Source organism: Vicia villosa, unplaced genomic scaffold (assembly GCF_029867415.1).
Source record: "Vicia villosa cultivar HV-30 ecotype Madison, WI unplaced genomic scaffold, Vvil1.0 ctg.001197F_1_1, whole genome shotgun sequence".
NCBI classification, from domain to species: domain Eukaryota; kingdom Viridiplantae; phylum Streptophyta; class Magnoliopsida; order Fabales; family Fabaceae; genus Vicia; species Vicia villosa.
Genome location: NW_026705530.1, coordinates 231,351 through 251,626, shown reverse-complemented (window position 1 = coordinate 251,626; position 20,276 = coordinate 231,351). Strand labels below are relative to the sequence as shown.

At 35.7% G+C, this 20,276-nt stretch overlaps 1 protein-coding gene and 1 long non-coding RNA gene across 2 annotated transcripts; both read left to right on the top strand.

The window, feature by feature from the left end:
- Nucleotides 1–1,037: 1,037 nt before the first annotated feature.
- LOC131633982 (uncharacterized) lies at nt 1,038–2,423 on the top strand. The gene is made up of 4 exons (XR_009293453.1): nt 1,038–1,207; nt 1,472–1,604; nt 1,698–2,143; nt 2,237–2,423. It is a non-coding gene; the product is annotated as an uncharacterized LOC131633982 (long non-coding RNA).
- A 651-nt stretch (nt 2,424–3,074) lies between these two features.
- Nucleotides 3,075–5,402, top strand: LOC131633980 (F-box/FBD/LRR-repeat protein At4g26340-like). Its single transcript, XM_058904653.1, has 3 exons — nt 3,075–4,526; nt 4,609–4,779; nt 4,873–5,402. Exons 1-3 carry the CDS (start codon nt 3,741–3,743, stop codon nt 5,149–5,151), a joined length of 1,236 nt encoding a protein of 411 aa, XP_058760636.1. The 5' UTR covers nt 3,075–3,740; the 3' UTR covers nt 5,152–5,402.
- Nucleotides 5,403–20,276: the final 14,874 nt, after the last annotated feature.

Genomic DNA, 20,276 nt, shown 5'->3' with positions numbered 1-20,276 from the left:
AATTAGTGAGAGAAGTAGTCGTATCCTTGATGATGGTGGATTGGTGAGATGGGTTAATCCCATGATTGGTACCACATGCATGTAGTTTCATTGCATTAGGTGTTTGATTTATTATAACATGAATGGAAGTTGTCCAATGTTATAATGTTGTATGTTTGGTGTATGTGTGTATAGTCTGAATATATGTTGATGTTGGGTGAATATTATACTGTTGATGTTTTATCTTTTATGAACTGATAACATTGTTTAATTGCGAATGAGACTCACCCTTATTGTTGATTATTTTTCAAATTAAGGATTAGAGGCTTGTGCTGGGTGAGGATAACTTGTAGAGTTACTTCGTTTAGTTCGGTTGTGTCGTTGTCATGCTCTGGTCTTGTAACACTGGGGGAACATTTATTTTAGTATTTGATTTATGGATTTTTCTTATGTTGGAATAATGTTTTGGTTGGTTTGGATCAGTGAATTTGGATGCGAATCCTAATGTTTTATATTTATTCAGTTTGAGATAATTTCCGCTGTGTTAACATAATTACTGAATAATATGTGTTGATGGATAACCATGGATAACCATGGATACAAAGGGTGCTTACACCTTCCCTTTGTATAACCTACCCCCCGAACTCAAAGTCTTTTAAAAGGTTTTTTTCTGTTCTTTTAGCCTTTCTATATATTGGATAAAATAAAAGTTGGTGGCGACTCTTGCTCACCGCAACATTGCTTGCTTAAATATAAAAAGTCAGTTCACCATATTACAATGTCGTACAAAACAATTATTCCAACAGAAGGTTGGGAAGTCATCAACTACATAACTAATAATATTGCATGCCACTAAAAACCCTATTTTACCCTTAACTCAAAATTTCATTACACTACAAATTGGCCATTATTGTAATTTGCTAAATAACCATTTTATTCCCACCAATCACATTACACCATTCTTCCAAGTGGCACACTAAAATTTCAAATTGGATTGCTTTAACCCTTTACATGGGTAAAGGAAATGTCTGTATAACACTTTTCCATTTCCATCTCATTTCAAAACTCCATTTCTCTCTCCAAAATCAATTTTCTCACTCTCTCGTCTGGTTTTCAGAATCAACCCATTGTCCCTCAGAAACATTCAAATCCATTCATCTCCCTTCTACCTCTTCCACCACCGCCGTTTGAGCTCATCCACCACCGATTTTGATCCTTTTCTAGTAAGGTAACATTGATTGTATTTTCATGTTTAGTTGCACATGCGTTTTGGTGTTTTGAGATCTTGTCAGTTTTGCATGGTTTACATTTGTTTTTCGTTTTTCATCTTCATGTTCAAGTTGATTTATGTTAGCTTCTTAACATAGCTTATGATTTTTAGATTTTATTTTATTTTTGATTTTGCTTACTGATGGCTTTTGTGTTGTTGTTAACAATGTTCCCCGTCTGACGATGGCGGTGTCGTGGACTACAATGATGTTTCGGAGCTTAGTGGATATTATTTGCATTTTTCTTTGTCAGCTTAGAGAGGAAGGACCATGTGAGGATATCAGCTTTGCTGGCCAGTCTTCTAGCATCAATGAATGTATTCTTCCTGCAAAATAATTTGATGGCATGTGGGAAAGGTTCTTACTTCCTTATAGTTCATGCCTTTCCCTCGATTAGAGGTATAACTTTATCTTCTTAACAAACCTCTCAACTATATTCTTTTGTTTCAGCCTTCGCAAAATACCGATGAATAGAAATAAACTCCACTAGACAGAGAAGAACAATTACAGGAAAAATCAATTTATCTTTATAAATCACTTTATTTTTCATACTTTTGTGTCCTCCACATGTTTGATATAATATTTTTCTTATTTGTCAAAGATGTTACCTATTGTGATGTGGGTTTGTGAGGCGGTATAAATATCTATGAAAGACCATCCTACGAACAAGGGAGGAATGGTGATTGATATGATAAAGAGAAGCTGAAGAGGATTGTTATAAAGAGGATTGTATAAATATCTCTTCCAGATCTTGATTTGCGTGATCGCTGATAATTTAATCAATCATACTTTTTATACACTATTCTCTGGTTTTCTATAGAGGATACATTTCTGAGTGGAGTAAATGTTCCTGCTCTACCTATAAACCAAAACGTACTGAAGTGAAGTGGAGAAAGGTATCTGTTGCAAATCCCAATATAAATATAATTGTTCTTTTAAAAATAGACATACACTTATGAGTGTTGCAATCTTTTTCTTGTACTCATAAGATACTAGCTGCTTGGTGGTTAGTGGATCACTTAAGGACGAAGCTGAGATACGGATGGCAAGGTAGCAAACTCCAATGCCAGTCTCTGGTATTTCCTTTTTCTTTGATTTTTTCTAGGGTTTAATATGTTTTTGGTCCTTATAAATATTGCAGTTTCATTTTTAGTCCCTCCTGGGTTTTGGAAACGATTTTAACTGGTTTTGGCAACGGTTTTTTTTTTGTAAAAACCGTTGCCTAAAGGCAGGGAGGGACTAAAAATGAAAACTGCAATATTTATAGGGACCAAAAACTTATTCAAAAAGCCCCGACCATGAAAAATATCTTTGTTAACACTATATTCTTACGGCCGTTTAAATAACTGTAGTAATAAATCCTTTTTGCACGCTTGAATTATTTATTATTTTTATTTTAAGACATTTCATCGCGGTTCTTAATAACAACCTTTGTGATAGATGAAAGGTTATTTACTTTGATTCCCAACACTAACAATTTTTATTTATTTTTGTTACAAAAAAGGCTTGTCCTTATAGTCATATAAATATATTAATATTAAAATACTTTTTACCATGTTTATTACCATAAATCGTTGTGAATAAAACTTACATTTTATCACAGTTTGTTAACAACCATATTTGTGTTATTTGAGTTACTATATTTGTTTCATGCAAGACATTGTTTACATTTGATATATGGTATTTTTTTACTTGTAGAGTTCACAAATGGTGGTATATGGTTTTTTTGACTTGTAGAGTTCACAAATGGTTTGTGTTGCTATAGAGAAATAATACAAAAAAAACGTTTTCATTTTCCACGAATCTTTTCAAATAAAAGGTACTTTTGTGAATACCTAGCCTCAAAATACTATAAATTTAACTATTAAAATTTTTTATAAAAAAAATCTTAACATTAATATTAAAATTTTGTTATTATATTATATAAATAATTCAATTTTAATAGTAAATAAAATATAAAATTATATAAAAGAATAATATCAATAAAAAATATGTTGATGTGATGTAATTATTAGAAGTTATCACTAATAATATAGTTTAACATGTTAATAATAAATTAGATATTAGTAACTTTTAACAAAAAATTATAATTTCCAATTCAAAAATAACCGTGCATCATCACCCTAGTCAACAATCTAGTAATGGATAATAGTTAAATCATTTAGGTGCAACGGTTTTAATTAAAAAAAGTGAAATATATTCTAAAATTTTGAGTTTGGTGATCTCATAAACCATAAGAAAGGAAACCTAAGAATTTATTTTACACACAACCAATCACATAATTTTAATTAATTAAAAAATAAATTAAGAATTTTCTCTCTCCTTCATAATCTCAACCACCCCATGAATCCAATTAAAAAGAAAATTAAAATAAAAATAAATTAAAAATTACTAGCTTCTTATTGATTGTGTCTAAGAATATAGATTTATGACCGTGTCCATTCAAGAATTGCTCCTTTCCCCTGCTACTCCAATTCCACTTCCTCGCCGCATATGACGTCTTCACATCAACCCATTCCAACGGCTGATAGAGTCAGCGACCTGCCGGATTCAACTCCGCCTGATAGAATCAGCGGCTTGCCGGATTCAACTCTCTGTCATGTACTCTCTTTTCTGTCAACCAAACATGCTGCAACCACAAGTGTGCTCTCAAAGAGATGGAAACCTCTATGGCTCTCTGTCTTCACCCTTGATTTCGACGAAACAGCCTTCAGATTTTCACCCTCGAGAATTTTCTCTGCTATGCACTCGACATTGCACCAGCGAGACATCGCCCTACCAATCCATTCGTTTCGCTTCATATATCATCAGTATTCTCTTTGCTACCAAAATGATATCAATCTATTTATTGAGTTCGTCCGAGATAGAGGAGTACAAAATTTCACTCTCAACCTAATCGTTCCAGTTTGCGGTCCACCATCAATTGAATTACCTCGTAGCATTCTCAATTGCGAGACACTAGAAGTTCTTAAGCTGAAGGGCATTAAGATTGGAGATATTTCTCATATGCAGGATTTACCTCTACCCAAGCTTAAAACTCTCCATTTGAAAGACGTACTTTTTGAATGTAATCAACAACTCTACAATCTTTTATTACGATGCCCGCTTCTACAGGATTTTGAATCAAAACACAGTATCAATATCGAAGACAATAAAAACCTTCATCTCCTAGAAACTTATGAGGCCTTACCTAATTTGATCAAAGCTAAGTTAAATGATGATCTTATAAGATGTCCGTTGAGTATGCTTCGTAACACAATCATTTTGTGTGTAGATATGGTAAGAATATCTTGATCTGTTAAATAAAATTGTGATTTAACACTATAAGTTTTTAATGTTCGGTTACGTGTAAATCTTGTAGAGTAAGCGTTTATGTTTCTTCGGCAATCTTGTCTTGTTACGCACTATTCCCACGTTTCAAAGAATGACTCACTTGGAGCTTAACTTTAAAGATATCGATTGGTTCGACAGATGCATCTGGTTGTTAGCAATACTCAAACAGTCTCCCAAACTTCAAATTCTTATTATTCAGGTTTTCTTCATCTATATAATTTTTGTGTCAGGTTTTTTTAGTTAAATCGATTCAATGTACTTTAATTTTTGGAAAAATATGATTGCTTGACAGGATACTGGAGTTCTAGAAGAGAGGAATGGCATATGCTGGAAGGATCCCCAAATTGCTCCAAAATGTCTTTCATCAGAACTTAAATCTTGTTGCTTTAGTGGTTACAGAGGCACCGGCTGGGATTTCAAATTTGCAAAATATATAATAGAGAATTCAAAAGTACTCAACACTTTGACAATTCATAGTAAATGTTCCATAGGTATGAATAAGGACCAAATGTTAGATGATTTATCTTCATGCACAAGGGCCTCTACAACATGCAAACTTTTATTTGATTGATTTTCAAGGCTACGCCATATCAGCAATGGATCCTACATATGCAACGAATGTGATGGTTTGAAAGACTTGAAGTTTATTTCAAATTTTCCTCTATATCCAGTTTCACGTTTTCATGTAATTTGGGGATTCTAGATGCTCTTCACTTTATTTTTTAATTTTTGTTATTGGTCATTGTTTTAAATTTGGAATTATATCAGTTTTTGTTTATTTGTCATTGTTTCTCAAGTTTGCTAATGGTGTATTTTCTCTCTCACAAGCAAGGTTCTCATCTTATCGATGTTTATCATTGTCCAGCTATAGTTTTCTTTTTTCTTTTGACATTTGAATAACTGGTTCTCATCTTATCCATTCCTGTGAATCAAATTTGACACGACATCATCTTACATAAGCCTTAAATTTGAATCCAAGCTTCTGTTGCAGAAATTTGATTCCATGACAGTAGGAATTATCTATAGCCTAAGATTTATGTAGTGTGGGAACAACTTGCATCATCTCTTGGTACCTATACATGTTTAGTAGTGACATGTTATTTGATTGATGACCAATCTCATTCATTTTGAAAGATCAATGAGTCAGTGAAGGAGTGATCCTTAGTGAAGACTGCAATAGAGTAGAGGTGGTGGGCCGAGACATATTTTTGTAAGATGAATTGGACCCTCGCCCTAGAAGCCACTATGTATGAACCTGAACTAATTCCTTTCTTTAGGCACTTGATCGAAAAGATGTTACTGGAAATAACTTCTAGACTTTAGGATTTTATAGTGGAATAGGCTTTACCTGAAGCAATATCTTCATCTTCAATTTAGGCGCCACTTACAAGTTCTAAAAGTAAGATTGAAATTCTAGTATTAGTATAGTATTACAGACCAATAGTCTTTCCCCTTCTTTTACTCAATAGTCTTTTCCTACTCCTACCTATGCTCTCACTTCGTTCTCTCTCTTCTTCTACCTCAAAACATCTTCTAACCTCAAAACCTTACCATCTTCCATCTTCACAACTCAACCTCTCTTTCTTCTACCTTGATCGGTAAAATAACAAGTGTACTATTTTTGCCTCTGTAGTAATAATAGGGGAAATTCCCCGAATATCGATCTCAAGGACTGCGTAGGAAATACAGATTTCTAAAGTTTAATTCAATTGAACAAAAACTAATGTTTTGGTTTTGGTGGATTAAATCCTTGCACAGAAAAATTAATGAGAAAATAAATTGATTTTTGTTATCAAATATATGAAATGCTAGGGTGAGTGGTTGATTTGGCATGCAATACTCAGAATTAAGATCTCTTCAACAAGTTCATAACATTCAGTTACCACATCTTTAGGGTGTTTTCTCCTAAGTCCTTAGTGAGAAAACCTTTGGTCTTCTAACCTAAATCCTAAGTCCTTAGGAACCTAAATTGAAACCAAGCTTTTATATAATCAAGATTATGTGGTAATTATAGGGTATCCCTAGTCCTAGGTGATATCTACTATAATCAAATTATGCACAAACCCTAACAACTACAGTCCTGTATTGTTAGCCGTAGATTAATCCTTATTTGACCGATAAAGAAAATATTAAGAACATTGCATAATTGAACTGAATAACATAAACCAATGTATTGACGAAATCACAAATTCATAGTTATTACAAAAACTAAATCAGGACCACCCCCCTAGCATTGGGGGGTTTAGCCTCTCATAATATTCAAGAAAGACATAGTAAAGAATTTAGACATTACAAAGATAATTGGGAAATTTGATCTTCAATGGTGCCAACCGTTGAATCTCTCCGTCTCCGGAACCCTTGATGAAGCTATCTTCTCTCCTCTGGTGTTTTCTATCGTATGATGCAAAAAGTGCCTCTCCTCTTGTCTCAAAATCACTTTTAATCTGTTCTAGGTTTTCAGGTCCAAGACAGAACACCCAAATTGCCCCTGGTGCTTTAAAAATAACAAAATAGAAAAATTCAGAATTTCTGTCCGCACCAGCTGACACGGCCGTGTCACCTGACACGGGCTGGCCGTGTCAGCTTCTGCCACTTTTGGGGAGAATCCTTTAGTAGGTTGGACACGGCCGTGTCACTTGACACGGGCTGCCCGTGTCATCCTCTGCCTTCAGAATTTGGCTTTGACTTCAACATCAAAGTTTTATCCCTTTTCGTTAGCGAAATTTTGCCACCGGAACCGCGTCATTCCGAGTTACGAAGCTCTAGTTATGATCAAAATACTACACGCATGTCACGATTTTCAGCTTCTTTTACACCAACACTTGTGAAATTTCCATCTGAGCCAGAATTAACCTACAACCACCAAGTAGAAAGATCAAAAGCATCTAAAAAGACATAATAAAGGGCACAAAAACATAATGCAAGCAATTAACTAATATTAAAGGAATCAATGAAAAACTCTTGAAAACAACCACAAAGTGTTACCAAGTATGACGATCTTATGCCGAATTTATGACGAAATTAAGTAGAAATGGTGACTGATCACTCAACCATCTTCAACCTCTCTTTCTACATGGCTAGGCCATTGGAGAAAATAATGGACATCAACGACACCAAAGAGTTATGGAAGATGGAGGTCAGAGTAGCCTATAAATGGAATGTAGTCTACAACAATAAGGAACACTTTGAGATGATATTTCTCGAAAAAGAGGTAACTTTCGATGTTTTAACATATTTTTTCTTTGCTTTTACAACTCCGTCTTACAATTTTGTGTTACATGTATAATGTTTAACCACTTTGGTTTGGGTTAACATTTGTGTTTGCGTTTAAATTTAGGTTACAACTAGCATGTTTAATGTGTTTGTCTTCATATGGTTTTAATCTTTAGGTTGTGCGTGTGTTTCATCTCTGGGTTTTGAACTTTTTGTTAAACAATGTTTGTTTTTTCCTGTAAAGCATTTATGTTGTCCAAGTGTTTCATCTTTGCATGTAACCATTTTGTCTCACAATTATGAAGCTATGCTTTACTTTGTGTTAACATTTTTCTTTGCGTTTAAAATTAGGTTATAGCTAGCATGTTTAATATGTTTGTCTTCATATGGTTTTAATCTTTAGGTTGTGCGTGTGTTTCATCTTTTGGTTTAAACTTTTTGTTGAACACTGTTTGTTTTTTTCCTGTAAAGAGTTTATGTTATGCATGTGTTTCATCTTTGTGTTCCATGTTATATATTCTCTCTTTGTTATGTTTTGCGTCTGAGCTTGTGTTTTACGTGTAACCTTTTATAAGTTTCCAGGGGTGTGATATTCACGTAGTTGTTCCAACTACGTACATGGCTGTATACAATGAGAAGTTTGAAGTGGACCAGATGTACACTATGTCCAACTTTGCAGTGCAGCCAAATAACTTAGTTTTCAAACCAAACACCCACAAGTTTTTGGTGAAATTTACTAGAGGAACTTCTGTTTCTGATGTTAACAAATACGACATACCACCCAAACAACACACCTTCACCAGTTTCCTTAATATTAGGCAAAATACTCTTTTTCGTCCCTTATGTTAACCTCGGAGTTCAATTTGGTCCCTTAACTTCAAAAAGTGTCATATTGGTCCCTTAACTCTTCAAAAGGTGTCATTTTAGTCCTTTTTGTCATATTAGCGACGGAAATAGCGACCAATTTTTGAGTTTTTCCGTCGCTAATGTGACAAAAAGGACTAAAATGACACCTTTTGAAGAGTTAAGGGACCAATGTGATACTTTTTGAAGTTAAGGGACCAAAATGAACCCCGAGGCTAACATAAGGGACCAAAAAGGGTATTTTGCCTTAATATTATGACCGGCAAGTTTAGAAGGATGTGTTGATCGGTAACACTACATGGCTATATCCTTTTCTTTTCGCATTGTATACTATTTCATTATCTTATGTTCTTCATTTTCATCTTTCCCTTAGACATTATTGGTATGGTGGAGACTATTGCATATCAACAGACGCAGAGTGGCGGAAAAAAATTACAGGTTAATTTTGTACTAAGGGATGCAACTTTTTAAAAGTCTGGTCTGGCCTAAAAGCCTTTATAAAAGCCTGTATCTCATTAAAGTTTTTAATTAATCCATATTAATTAAGAAGTCTTATAGGTCGGCCTATATATGCATATATAAGGCGGTCTATTTAGCATTTGTTCTAATATATATGCATACATAGGCTAGCCTCTTTAGGCTTTTTTTCTAATATATATGCAATTATGCATACATGGTCCAACCTATTTAGCATATCTCTAATATATATGAAAATATAAGCCGGCCTGTAAGGCTTCATAGACTTTTTTTAATATCCTAAGCCTGGCCTATTTAATAAAATAGACTTTTAAAAACCCTAAGCCTAGCCTCTTTAATAAATAAGCCTGGCCTGGCCTTAAGTAGGTTAGGCTATAGGCCCCTGTAGGCTGGCTTGGCCTATTCCCACCCCTAGATGCAAGGTATGTGGTTCAAGGATCTACTTTTTCCCATTTTGCTACATTTCTGTTTCATGTCTTCTAACCAGCCCATTAAACTGTCTCCAGCAACAACACAATGAACTGCACCCTCTGGGAGGACTATGCCAAACAATTTTTTAAGTTTAACGAGGAACAGCCTACCACATGTGGGTCGACCATGGTTTTGCTTCAGTACGCAAAAGTTAAAGAACAGGGTACGATGGTTAATTGTTTAATTCGTATATGCAAAGGTGTGGTCCTTTGTTTGATTATTTATTTTTAATGTAGGCTAATACCCAATCTCGGTTACCAACACATTCCATGTTACCAAGCTCCATATCAATGCAGATTTGCCTTCAATCAAGGACTTCATCAGCAGGTAGCTTCCATGAGGAATATTGCCTCCCATTCATTCAATTTTCTTGCTGTGATATGCATTCTTATTTGTTATTTCCTGATGCAGTTTCCTAGAGGAATCTTTGCATATCGTTTCCAGCCAACTAAGCTCCCAATCTCAACATTACTCCTGCACCTCGACTTCTGACAACGTTGGACATAGTCATACACATAAGTAGCTTAAAGGGGTTGTTACTCTACCTCTGAGTCAGATGAAAAAACTGCGCGAGGTTTCTTTACGTATTGTGAATGTTATCCTTGAAGCAATTTGATGAAACATATGCTTTGCTACAATCCATATTTCTTTTATGTTGTAGAACACTTTCTGTGCTACAGTTGCAAAAACCAGAAAACTTAATGCGTCTTCCTATGAATGGTACTACCCGTGCTGCCATGCATGCACTAAAGCTGCTCGCGGTGAGAAACCTCCGTATAAATGTGATAATGGCCATTTTACCGAGGCGGAGATCTATAAGTATGATTAGTTTAGTACCTTTGTCTTTGAGTGATACAACCTCTTTATGTTTTTATGATTTTTTAACATTTGCTTGTCATCCAACAATAGGTATAAGATTGAAATTGAAGCTTTCCATTTGGACACTTCTTGCAAGTTTATTTTCTGGGACAGGGAATGTACCGAAATCTTACGTGTCTCTGCTCCTTAGATGCGCGAAACAATGATACAGGTTTTTTAGCTTATACAACAATTCTAATTACTAATAATTTTATGGTGTGGCTGATCATCCTTAACATACTCGGTTTGTTTTGTAGGCTTGTATCACGGATCCATTAGAATTTCTATTAGCACTTGATGTCATGTTAGACTTGGAGCTGGCTTTTAGAGTTTAATGGCAGCCTAGTTGGGATAGTTGCTCAATTTTTATGTTCATTAAAGATGGACCGTTCATAAAACAATTGAAGGCTCCTTGGGAGCATACACAGGCATCACTAGACCAATAACTCGAGCTTTGTTAATATTCACATCATTGACTGTGATGCGAAATGTAATTCTATTTATAACACCAAGGTCACGAATTCTGAACCCTCCGAAACACCGTTGCCAGTGCAGGTATTCTCATGAATCTAAACAATATAGTTGTATTACAAATGCAAATTTAGCTTCCTCATTGGTATGAATGAATAAAATACCTTCGCATCTTGTGTTTATGTTTTGCTAATAAAAGAGAGTGTTGATGAAGCCAAAACTAATGGTGTAGATGATTGTGACATTCTTACGGTATTCAATATCTAATACCACAACGTCTATTCAAAACACTAAAGCAAATCCCCAGATCTTGATTATTTCTTTGGATTTTATGTTTACAGTATCTAGAGATAACATCTAAACATAACCCGGAGCAGCTAACACCCTGTATGTGATGGGGAACTATCTTTAACAAAACTTAAAAAGATCATCAAGTTGGAGAACAAAAAATAGTTGTAGTCCTGTTATAATTATTTTTAGTATTGGTATGTACTATTTTGATACTACTAAGCGTGTCGCTTTTGTTTTCTTTATTCAGTACTGTGATATTATGATACTACTGGAGATTTCATTTTGGTTCCCTGATTACTAATTTACTCTATGCATGTTGTAATTCAACATGCTAAATACTCTATATTTAACCATTACATCTTAATGCATCTTTGTTACAAAGGTTACATATTATATTTGTTGCAATTTGAAGGATACTCCCTTCACATTTTTTTTTAGGGAGTAAACATTTTATTTTGCTGAGCATACCTATGTGTTTTATGGATGTACCCTTTTCTCACTTGCACTTTTTTTATTTGAACCTTTCAGTATGGTGGATTAATATATATCTTTAGGTGCTCTTTCGTGAATTTAGGTACCCTTTTGCTGAGTATACCTATATGATTTTGATAGATGAATATATATCTTATATTAATATGAAAGAGAAATTAAATAACTAAATTCACTAAAGTTTAATATGTGAAATTATCAAACCATCATACGCAACCTTGAAAGATTCATTTTTTATGTTACTCAACAAGATAAACCATGAGATATCAAAGAATTCCTTAGTTATATTCAAGTTTTCCAACTATTTACTTTATTATTTACTTTCTAAAATTTATGTAAACCTACATAACAAATAATAAAAATCACCTTTTCAATTGTGTCATCTCACTCTCCCATTTCTTCTTTTATCTCAGTCTATGGTACTGGATCATCACTTATGATTAACCATAATATAATATCAGAAATATCACCTTTTCCAACTATTTACTTTATTATAGACATTCTAAGTTTTGTGGAGTAACCTATATAACAAGTCCAACATCACCTTTTCAATTGTGTCAGCTCACTCTCCCATGCTTTTCTCCCATCATTCCTAAATGTAGATGTGGCGTAACCCTATGGACATGCATAGCAGTGACATTGTGCTTTCTCAGGAGTCTGCATAGGATATTCTTGAGCCCAACTTACTAATTTTTTGAACGGTACATCCAATATTATATGTAACATAATGATATGTAATATAATAAGGCAAAATATCCTTTTTGGTCCCGTATGTTAATCTTGAGGTTCTTTTTGGTTCCTTAACTTCAAAAACTTCTCTATTAGTCTCATAACTCTTCAAAAGGTGTCATTTTAGTCCTTTTTGTCATATTAACGACGAAAAAAATGAAAAATTGGTCGTTAAATCGGTCGCTAATATGACAAAAAGGACTAAAATGACACCTTTTGAAGAGTTAAGGGACCAGTATGATACTTTTTAAAATTAAGGGACCAAAATGAACCCTGAGGATAACATATGGGACCAAAAAGGGTATTTTGCCATATAATAATAATAACTTTCATAAACCTTTTCACTTTCAAAAAACCCTACTTAATTTTGCGGGAAATTTCAAAATTTCAAATTACCCTATCTTTTTATTATTATTCTTTTACATCTTTGGCAACATACCATTTGAAGTTGCAAGGGAAGACACTACCAACTTGCCCAGGTTATTGACTATAACTGAGTCTCACCATGCATTAGCAAAAACTTCCATTACATTATCCTTCTGCATTTGTACACTCTCCTTCATATTCTGTCTGGCTTTGCTTATTTGTTCCATAGAGTCCAACTCACTGTCTTGGTCAATCCATGGAGTCCAACTCTACTTCAACTTCAAATGCTACTGCTGCTATTGCTAGACGTCGGAGAAAATTTATATTAGCTCAGTGGAGACGCTCATGTCAAGATGGTATCGCGCATAAGCCTACTATCATGTTACAGCTAGTATCCTCCCCCATGCAAAACTTCACTTATTTTACACATGGTAGTAGCTTCATGGGTTCAAAGAATTTATCAAATGGAACTCTTATTGCTACTGAGTGTCAATCATTGCAATATTCAAATGCTCCTTCAATGGCTAGAAAGAGGAGGAGGACCAAATAACCTGTGTTAATGACCACTCAAACACCGACATCATGTAATCGTCTCCCCCTATCTGCCAACCTATCTAACCTGAATAACACAACCCCGTCGAATAGACATGTACATCAACCTCTACCTCAAAAAAGGGCAAGATTACATCGTCATGCTCCCAACAACCTACTTGCAAGTTTTAACCAAACCCGTCCCCCTGTTTGTAACACTGACCAGGCGTCTACTTCTAATGCCCGTGTAAACTCTCTCAATGTAACAACAAATGTTGACACAACAGCTCATTACACAAATAATGCAAACTCTAACTCCGAAGATGATATGAACTTGGGTGACACTTCTGATGATGATGACGGAGTTGAGAATGAATTGTTTGTAGGTTCCCATTTAGAACGTGTGCTACCCTTCGCATTGTTTTAATCTATTCAAAATTTAATATATATATATATATATATATATATATATATATATATATTTGATCTCTTTGTAACTACCAATGCAGAATACTCTGACATAGGAGATCGAGTTTGGGATTGTCCATTTAGTCACGCCTCTATGTGGTATCAGGAAAGAAAAGAGAAATCATGGCATACCACTGTTCCTAAGTTCCACCGGTGCTCTAGGAGTGGAAAAGTTATACAGCCGTTACTAACGGATCCCCCGCCATTGCTGCACCATCTTCTACATAGTGGAACCAGTGCAGAGAGTAAAAACTACCAAAGTAACCTTCGCACTTACAACGCCATGTTTTCATTCACTTCTCCAAGAATGAAATTCGATAGCACTATTGCTAATGGAGGAGGACCACCTACTTTAAGACTGCACAGTCAAACCTGTCATCGAATAGGGACGTTACTACAGCAAGATGGATAGCCTCCGTAATATGCTCAACTATATATTTTTGACACCGACGATGAAATAGATAACCGAATGAAGTGTTTCAGGTAATTGTACTCATACACCAATGGATAAATGACCAATCTAAAACTGTTGTAATATAACAAAAAACCTTTTTCACAGGACGTGCAGGGATAACAAAGTGGTCAGCAGGGATATTGTTGGCAAGTTGAAGGATATGTTGGACGACTGCAATCCACATGCAAAGGCATTTCGAATGGCAAGAGATCTTTTGAGAGGAAATTCTTTCTTAGACTTGAAGATACGACTAATCAATGATAGACCCGAAGATGGTCGTGTCTATAACACACGAACTGTGTTGGAGGTTGCTGCTCTGATTGTTGGAGACATTGATCCTACAATGCCGAGAGACATGATCATCCACGCACGCACTGGCCATTTGCAATAAGTTACTGAATTTCATCCTGCTTACTTAGCCTACAAATACCCTATCATTTTTGTTTATGGGAAGGATGGATATAGGAAAAATATTTTGCACAGATATGAACATGAACATGAGGTTACCAAGAAAAATCGTCATTCCATCAAAGATTGGCTATCTTTCCGGTTGCAAGAGCGCCAATTTGAGGCAAAGTCATTACTTCATTCAAGATGGCTTTTTTAACAGTTCTTAGTGGATGGATTTGCAATGATGGAGTCCGAACGACTCAATTGTTGAGGACCAACCCATCCAAGTTACGAGTTGGAAAATATAACCACTTGAATGATCAATACAACAACACTCAGCCTAATACAGCACCAAAGCAAGGAAAACGGGTAGTTTTGCCATCTACATTTGTTGGGAGAAAGCGGTACATTGATCAACTCTATTTTGATGGTATGGCTATTTCAAGTAAGTTAGGATTCCCTAATTTGTTTGTTACATTTACTTGCAATCCTGCTTGGCCAGAATTAAAAACGTGCCATGTCCGACACTAACTTAAAGCCACATGATAGAGCTGATCTCATTACCAAAGTATTCAAAATCAAATTTGAAGACCTCATGACTGATATAACCAAACGCCACATGCTCGAGAAGGTTATTACATGTAAATTTTATTTTTGAATATTGTTAATGTGAATATGCACACTCTTTGTAGTTTACAATGTCTTTCATTTAACATGTGTTTTTTGTTACAGTTATGTACACGATTGAATTTCAAAAGAGAGGATTGTTAGAACAAGATTTGTTCTTATCAATTATCTTAGTTTTGATGATAACAATAATATGAATTTTGCTTAAGATAATATGGTACTCTAATCCAATGCAATTTCCCTTTCAGGAAAATATATATAGAGTACGCATAATTCAGCGCTCAGAAGATGTGTCTCAAATGGTTCAGCATGCAACATCAGAACATGGTCTGGCAAGACATCAGAAGATGGTCGAAGCAGAATCAGAACATGGGTCTATGAAGCATCAGATGAACAAGAGATCAGAAGCACTGAAGATCAGAAGATGGTATCACGCAACAGAAGCACTTCAAGATCAGAAGATCAGAAGATGCTTTGCACCAAGCTGTTTGACTCTGATGATATTCAAACGTCGTATTCACAAACATCAGATCAGAAGGAAGTACACGTGGCAGACTACGCTGACTGACAAAAGGAACGTTAAAGCTACTAAAGGCAACGTCAGTAGACACAGCGTGAACAAGGCTCGAGGTAGTTGACAAAAGCGTATAACATTAAATGCGAAGCTGTACGGAACACGCAAAGCATTAAATGCACCCAACGGTCATCTTCTCAACGCCTATAAATATGAAGTTCTGATGAGAAGCAAGGTTAACGATCCTGAACAAAGATAATTCAAATTAACTTGCTGAAACGCTGTTCAAATCAAAAAGCTCAGAATCTTCATCAAAGCTCACTACATTGCTGTTGTAATATCTTAGTGAGATTAAGCTTAAATTGTAAGAGAAATATCACAGTTGTGATTATCGCTTTTAAGAAGCATTTGTAAACTCTTGAATTGATTACATTAAGTTGTAAGGAACTAGAGTGATCGGTTGATCAGTATACTCTAGGAAGTCTTGGCAGTTGGCTGAGCAGTTTGTAACTAGAGTGATCAGGTTGATCAGAATACTCTAGAGGAAGTCTTAGCAGTTGGCTGAGCAGAAAGTCTTAGGAGTGAACTAAGCCTAGAGTGATCGTGTTGATCAGTAGACTCTAGAAAAGTCTTAGGAGTGAACTAAGCAGTTGTTCCTGGAGTGATCAGGTTGTGATCAGAAGACTCTGGAAGACTTAGTTGCGGCTAAGTGGAAAACCATTGTAATCCGTGCGATTAGTGGATTAAATCCTCAGTTGAGGTAAATCATCTCTGCGGGGGTGGACTGGAGTAGCTTCGTTAACAGCGAACCAGGATAAAAATAATTGTGCATTTTATTTTTATCGCTCAAGATTTAAAGTCACACTTATTCAATCCCCCCCCCTTTCTAAGTGTTTTTCTATCCTTCAATTGGCATCAGAGCGCCGGTTCTAAGGTGCAAGCACTTAACCGTGTTTAGAAAAGATTCAGGAAGAGAAAAACGCTTCATCTAAAAGATGGTTGATGAAAGTGAAAAGACTACATCTACATCTGGCTCTGCTGAGCAATACAACGGTAACAATGGTTATACTAGACCGCCGGTATTTGATGGTGAAAACTTTGAATACTGGAAAGATAAACTGGAAAGTTACTTTCTGGGTCTAGATGGTGATCTATGGGATCTTCTGATGGATGGTTACAAACATCCAGTAAATGCCAGAGGCGTGAAGCTGTCAAGACAAGAAATGAATGATGATCAAAAGAAGCTTTTCAGGAATCATCATAAATGCAGAACTGTTTTGCTGAATGCTATCTCTCATGCTGAGTATGAGAAGATATCTAACAGGGAAACAGCCTATGATATATATGAGTCCTTGAAAATGACTCATGAAGGAAATGCTCAAGTCAAGGAGACAAAAGCTCTTGCCTTAATCCAGAAGTATGAAGCCTTCAAGATGGAGGATGATGAAGACATTGAAAAGATGTTTTCAAGATTTCAAACTCTTACTGCTGGATTGAGAGTTCTTGACAAGGGATATACCAAGGCTGATCACGTAAAGAAGATCATCAGAAGCTTACCCAGAAGATGGGGTCCGATGGTGACTGCATTCAAGATTGCGAAGAATCTGAATGAAGTTTCTCTGGAAGAGCTTATCAGTGCCTTGAGAAGCCATGAGATTGAGCTGGACGCAAATGAGCCTCAAAAGAAAGGTAAGTCTATTGCATTAAAATCCAATATCAAGAAATGCACTAACGCTTTTCAGGCTAGAGAAGAAGATCCTGAAGAATCAGAATCTGAAGAAGAAGATGAACTGTCCATGATTTCCAGAAGGCTAAATCAACTCTGGAAGACCAAGCAAAGGAAGTTCAGAGGCTTCAGAAGTTCAAGGAAATTTGAACGTGGAGAATCTTCTGATGAAAGAAGATTTGACAAGAAGAAGGTCATGTGCTATGAATGCAATGAGCCTGGACACTACAAGAATGAATGTCCAAATCTTCAGAAGGAAAGTCCCAAGAAAAAGTTTCATAAGAAGAAAGGTCTTATGGCAACCTGGGATGAGTCAGAAGATGATTCAGAAGATGAGCAGGCCAACTGTGCGCTGATGGCGACAGAAGATGACGGATCAGAATCTACATCAGAATCAGATTCTGAAGAGGTATTTTCTGAACTTACTAGAGATGAGTTAGTTTCCGGATTAACTGAACTTCTGGAATCCAAGTCTCAGATTTGTATTAAATACAAAAAGCTGAAAAAGCTATTTGAATTTGAAACAAAGAGGCTTGAATTGGAGAATTCTGAATTAAAAGAAAAACTTTTAAAACTATCCAATAATGTTGGATCTCCTTCTGATTCAGAAAAATCCATTCCCAGTCTAAACCATATTCTGAAGGAATATGATTTAAGTTTCAGGAAGTTCTTATCTAGAAGTATTGGCAGAAGTCAGCTAGCTTCTATGATATATGCCGTATCTGGAAACAAAAGAGTTGGCATTGGTTATGAGGGTGAAACCCCATACAAACTTGAACCTGTTGATGAAATGAAACTCACATACAAGCCATTGTATGATCAGTTCAAGTATGGCCACTCACATGATATTAGGCACACTTCACATGCACAAAGTTTTCACATTTCACACACTAAGAAGCATGTGACACAACCTAGGAAATATCATGAAACTCACATTAAGAATTATCATGCTGTTCCTCCTATTGCTTACAATGTTAAATCCAAGTTCAAACAGAACTTGAGAAATTCTAACAAGAAAGGACCCAAGAAAATGTGGGTACCAAAGAAAAAGATTATTACTTTTGCAGATTCTCCTGATAACAAAGAAGACAACATTCAACATGACTTGACACCTGGATTCAAGTTGGTCTCAACACTTGATGGGAAGAAAGATTGTCTCTCAAGTTCTGGTTCTTAAATCTGTTGAAGAAACTATGCTTGTAGGAATTCAGAAAAGAAAGTTTATTAGTCTCGGATCCATCTGTTTTGATGATAAACTTGTTCCTGATGAAACAAAGAGCTTGAGAAATTCTGCAGATACAGTTTTGTCTTATCAGAAGCTGCAGAACAAAGAAGTAAACCTCCAGAAGCTGTGTACATCAGAAGTAATGGATCAGAAGATCATTCAGACTTATATCAGCACACTTCAGAAGGAGTATTTCCAGAAGAGAAACTTGATCAACTCTGAAGCAGTGATCAGAATCTGAAGGCGTAAAGTCTATTCTTAATACAGCTGTCATCTATTATCTGATGATGAACACGTATATGTACGGTTAGTACAAAGCGTGCAGTTGAAAAGACGCCGACCTAGGTAACTGTATTGAATCATGTCATTTACCACGTTCTCTCTCTCCTCATGTCACTCATCATTTAATAAAATTGATTTCCTTTGATTCTGGAACTGTTCAATTTATTTTTTTTTAATTCGTCTCTATATATGTTTTTCAAATCATATCATACATCTTTTTCGCTCCTTTGTCTCTCTCTCTCTCTCCTTGCATTCTCTTGTTTGAAAAGTTCTTAGCCGTTTTCTACAAACCCTAATCGAAAACCCAGTTCGCTTCTCTTGCTCGTTTTTTTTTTTTTTTGTTCATTCTGTTCCATGGCTGCTTCTTCATCTCATTTTGCTGGTTCATCTACTCTTCTTCATATGCACGATGAAACACACCAGGAACTCACTCCTGTTGTTGCATGCTCCATCCCCAAAAATAAATTGGAAGTTCTGTGTGAACTCATGGTCGACTTTGATAACCTTGAAGAAAATCAATTTCATCTTAAAGAAGACATCATCTTTCAAGGATGGACCTCATTGTTTGCTGAGTTCGTTGGCCCTGTTTATCCGGATCTTGTCAAAGAATTCTGGGTACATGCTGTGGTTGCACCAAAAGCTATACTCTCCTTCGTCCATGGAAAGTCAGTCGTTGTTACTGAAAACATCCTAAGAGTGATGTTTGATCTGAAAAATCCTGAAGGGGCTTTTGAGTCTGATCAAAGAGAAGATGTGGAAGATATTCTATCCACTCTCTATTCAAATGTCAAGAAAACTACACATGTCAAGAATTTGAAAGATATCTACATAATCTGGACAAAGATCCTTCTCGGGTGTTTCTACCATAGGAAATCAACTCATGCCTCGGACTTCATCAGTAATGATCAAAGGTATATCCTTTATTGCATTGCCACTCAGAAGAAGGTTGATGCGATTTACATTATCTTCAACCATATGTGGAAAGCAGTAAAGGATTCCAGGAATGCTTTCAGAAAGGAAAATGCTGGAACAACCATTCCTTTTGGTAGGATTATTACAAACCTTCTGGTACATTCCAAGATTGTTGAAAGTCTGGAGTCTGAAGGTATCATCAAAGATCTTACTGTCACCACTGGGGCTTGTCTGAATGCCTTCTCTTTAAAGAAGATGAAAATCATTGACACTGCTCTCAAAGTTCCTGAACCTCTAGCTGGAACAAGAACCATAAGAGAACCAGTACTGGCTGACTT

Bases quoted from the DNA above. Each gene is read 5' to 3' on its own strand.
- LOC131633980 (XM_058904653.1), top strand. From the start codon at position 3,741: ATGACGTCTTCACATCAACCCATTCCAACGGCTGATAGAGTCAGCGAC. The intron at 4,527-4,608 runs GTAAGAATATCT...TAAATCTTGTAG, and splicing joins TCATTTTGTGTGTAGATATG to AGTAAGCGTTTATGTTTCTT. The intron at 4,780-4,872 runs GTTTTCTTCATC...ATTGCTTGACAG, and splicing joins TTCAAATTCTTATTATTCAG to GATACTGGAGTTCTAGAAGA.